This window comes from Plasmodium gaboni, chromosome 9 (genome assembly GCF_001602025.1).
Source record: "Plasmodium gaboni strain SY75 chromosome 9, whole genome shotgun sequence".
In the NCBI taxonomy this organism is placed as follows: Eukaryota; Apicomplexa; class Aconoidasida; order Haemosporida; family Plasmodiidae; genus Plasmodium; species Plasmodium gaboni.
This window is the reverse complement of record NC_031489.1, coordinates 186,404-190,662: the sequence shown is the minus strand read 5'-3', so window position 1 is coordinate 190,662 and position 4,259 is coordinate 186,404. Positions and strand designations below refer to the sequence as shown.

Genomic DNA, 4,259 nt, shown 5'->3' with positions numbered 1-4,259 from the left:
TATATATATATGTATGTATGAACTTAAATTTAAATTATATTCATTTGTCTTTTCCTTTTTTTAGGATGATATAGTTAAAAAATATGCGTAGTAAGCATTTAGTAACATTTTTTATTATTACTTTTTTATCATTTTCAACCGTTAAGGGTAATATATATATTTTTTTTTTTTTTAATAAAAAAGTACACTAGATCAAAATGATTGTACGAGTGCATTTATATTTGTTTATATAATATATATATATATATTTATGGGTTATTTTATTTTTTTATAGTTTGGGGAAAAGATGTATTCGCCGGTTTCGTAACAAAGAAATTAAAAACCCTGTTAGACTGTAATTTTGCTCTTTATTATAATTTGAAAGGAAATGGCCCAGACGCTGGAGTAAGAGAAATTGAAATGAATTAAAAAATTAAATGATGTATAATATGGACATACATATATATGTGAATGTGAATGTTAATTTTTTTTTTTTTTTTTTTTTTTTTTATTTAATAAATTATTATATTGACTGTACTCCTAAAGGTGTACTTTTTTTTTTACTTTTATATAAATGTGTACACGAAAATATTGTGTCCATAAATATATATATATATATAATTTATTCTTTTTGTGTACTCGTTTTATTTTATGTATATATATAATATGAATACATTTTATATATTTATAATATCAGAATATTAAAATGTATTTTTTATATAAATTTTGTATATCTTTATTTTTTATTTTATTTTATTGTAGTCCTTTTTAGATTTTGTGGATGAACCTGAACAATTTTACTGGTTCGTAGAACATTATTTATCTGTGAAATTTCGAGTTCCAAAACATCTTAAAGATAAAAACATACATAATTTTACACCTTGCTTAAATAGATCATGGGTATCTGAATTTTTAAAAGAATATGAAGAACCATTTGTAAATCCTGTTATGAAATTTCTTGATAAAGAACAAAGATTATATTTTGCATATACATTTGGTGATTTAGAACCACAAGGAAAATATACATATTTCCCAGTTAAAGAATTTCACAAATATTGTATATTACCCCCATTAATAAAAACTAATATAAAAGATGGTGAAAGTGGAGAATTTTTAAAATACGAATTAAATAAAGAAGAATATAAAGTTTTTCTTTCTTCTGTTGGTTCTCAAATGACAGCTATAAAAAATTTATATTCAACAGTTGAAGATGAACAAAGAAAACAATTATTAAAAGTTATCATAGAAAATGAAAATACAAATGATATATCTGTCCAATGTCCAACTTATAACATAAAATTACATTATACAAAAGAATGTGCTAATAGTAATAATATATTAAAATGTATTGATGAATTTCTTAGAAAAACATGTGAAAAGAAAATAGATAGTAAACATCCTTCTGCAGATTTATGTGACCATTTACAATTCCTTTTTGAAACATTAAAGAATCCTTACTTGGATAATTTTAAAAAATTTGTAAGCAACAGTGATTTTACTTTAATCAAACCTCAATCAGTCTGGAATGTACCTATATTCGATGAATATAAACCAAAAAATTATTTAGATAGTGTACAAAATTTAGATACAGAATGTTTTAAGAAATTAAATAGCAAAAATTTGATCTTCTTATCATTCCATGATGATATACCTAACAATCCATATTACAATGTTGAACTTCAAGAAATTGTTAAATTGAGTACCTACACATACAGCATATTTGGTAATATATCATATATAAAAACATACATATTTGTATATATATATATATGTATATAATGAAAAATGTTTTATTAAAATATATAAATATATATTTGTGTATTTTTGTATCATTATTGTAAAAATATTTATTTATATATTTATTTAATTATTATTTTTATTTTATAATTTTTTTGTTTTGTTTCTTCTTGTTTACAGATAAATTATATAATTTCTTCTTCGTTTTTAAAAAAAGTGGAGCTCCCATTAGTCCAGTGTCAGGTATGCTAAAGGAAAAGAATTATAAAACAATATATTATGTTATAAATAACAAAATACATAATGAAATATTTTTGAAACCTAGAAATGCTTTAATAAAAGGATTTTATACATGATATATATATATATATATATTTATATATTCATATTTATTTATTTTAATTTTCATCTTTCAGTTAAAGAATTGAGCCACAATATTACCGATTTTAGCTTTAAAGAGGACAACAGTGAAAGTAAGAAATAAAATTATTTATTAAATATATATTTATTTATAATTGAATAATATATCCTGTGGATGATGTACTAATTTATTTCATGAATGTACCTTATATAATAAATAAATGGATAAATAAATAACTATATATATATATATATATATTTTATTTTAATTTTTTTACAATTTTTAGTTCAATGCCAAAATGTAAGAAAGAGTTTAGATTTAGAAATAGATGTAGAAGCAATGAAAGGTATTGCTGCAGAAAAGTTATGTAAGATTATTGAAAAATTTATTCTTACAAAAGATGCTACAGGCAAACCTGAAAAGAGTGATATACACAGAGGTTTCCGTATCTTATGTATATTAATATCTACTCATGTAGAAGCTTATAATATAGTTAGACAATTATTAAATATGGAAAGTATGATATCTTTAACAAGATATACTTCATTATATATCCATAAATTTTTTAAGAGTGTAACATTATTAAAAGGAAACTTTTTATATAAAAATAGTAAAGCTATAAGATATTCACGTGCTTGTAGTAAAGCCTCATTACACGTTCCATCAGTTTTATACAGAAGAAATATTTATATTCCTGAAACATTCTTATCATTATATTTAGGTTTATCAAATTTAGTGTCTTCAAATCCTAGCAGTCCATTTTTTGAATATGCAATTATAGAATTTTTAGTAACTTATTACAATAAGGGTTCTGAAAAATTCGTTCTTTATTTTATATCTATTATCTCAGTTTTATATATCAACGAATATTATTATGAACAACTTTCATGTTTCTATCCAAAAGAATTTGAATTAATAAAATCAAGAATGATACATCCAAATATAGTAGATCGTATATTAAAGGGTATAGATAACTTATTGAAAAGTTCAAGATATGATAAAATGCGTACAATGTACTTGGATTTCGAAAGTTCCGATATTTTCTCTAGAGAAAAAGGTAAGACAATTAATAAGAAATGAGCATAATAATTTGATGAAAAAATGAGTGAATACATATACATATTATAATTGAAAGATATATATATATATATATATATATATTTATTTATTTATTTATTTATATTTTTAATTGTTTTTTTCTTTTTAGTTTTCACTGCCTTATACAACTTCGATAGTTTCATTAAGACCAATGAACAATTAAAGAAGAAGAACTTAGAAGAAATATCAGAAATACCTGTACAATTAGAAACATATAATGATGGTATTGGTTACAGAAAACAAGACGTTCTTTATGAAACTGATAAACCACAAACTATGGATGAAGCTGCATATGAAGAAACTGTAGATGAAGATGCTCATCACGTTAATGAAAAACAACACAGTGCCCACTTCTTAGATGTTATTTCAGAAGAAGACATATTAGAAGAAAAAACCAAGGATCAAGATTTAGAAAGAGAATTATACAAATATATGGGACCATTAAAAGAAAAATCTAGAAGTGCAAGTACTGCATCTACTAGTGATGAATTATCAGGTTCTGAAGGCCCTTCTACTAAATCAACATCTAAAGCAAGCAATGATCAATCATCATCTCAAAGTGAAGATAATACATACAAAGAAATGGAAGAATTAGAAGAGGCTGAAGGATCTTCAAATCTTAAAAAAGGTATGGAATTTTATAAATCTTCCCTAAAACTTGATCAGTTAGATAAAGAAAAACCTAAAAAGAAAAAATCTAAAAAAAAAAAAAGAGACAGTTCCAGTGACAGAATATTATTAGAAGAATCTAACACCTTTACTTCAGAAAATGATTTGTAAATTAAAAAATTTTGAACCTACATGTATTTTTTATTATATTACATCATGTAATCATATTATAGAATTTATTTTTAAGAAGAAAAAAAAAAAAAAAAAAAAAAAAAAAAAAAATTTTAAATTTTTTATTTTTTTTTTTTTTTTTTTTTTTTATATAAAAAAAAAAAAAATTTTTTTTTTTTTTTTTTTTTTTTTTTTTTTTTTTTTTTTTTTTTTTTTTTTTTTTTTTTTTTTTTTTTTGGTATCTGATTTTCTACATATTATTTTCGCGTTAAATATTATTATTATCCCTTTCTGGATCTTCATA

At 21.8% G+C, this 4,259-nt stretch overlaps 1 protein-coding gene across 1 annotated transcript; it reads left to right on the top strand.

The window, feature by feature from the left end:
- Positions 1–83: 83 nt before the first annotated feature.
- PGSY75_0905400 (high molecular weight rhoptry protein 3) lies at positions 84–3,955 on the top strand (the record flags this gene model as incomplete). The annotated part of the gene is made up of 7 exons (XM_018785465.1): positions 84–147; positions 275–384; positions 742–1,702; positions 1,897–1,959; positions 2,133–2,189; positions 2,364–3,134; positions 3,285–3,955. 7 exons carry the CDS (start codon positions 84–86, stop codon positions 3,953–3,955), a joined length of 2,697 nt encoding a protein of 898 aa, XP_018641806.1.
- Positions 3,956–4,259: the final 304 nt, after the last annotated feature.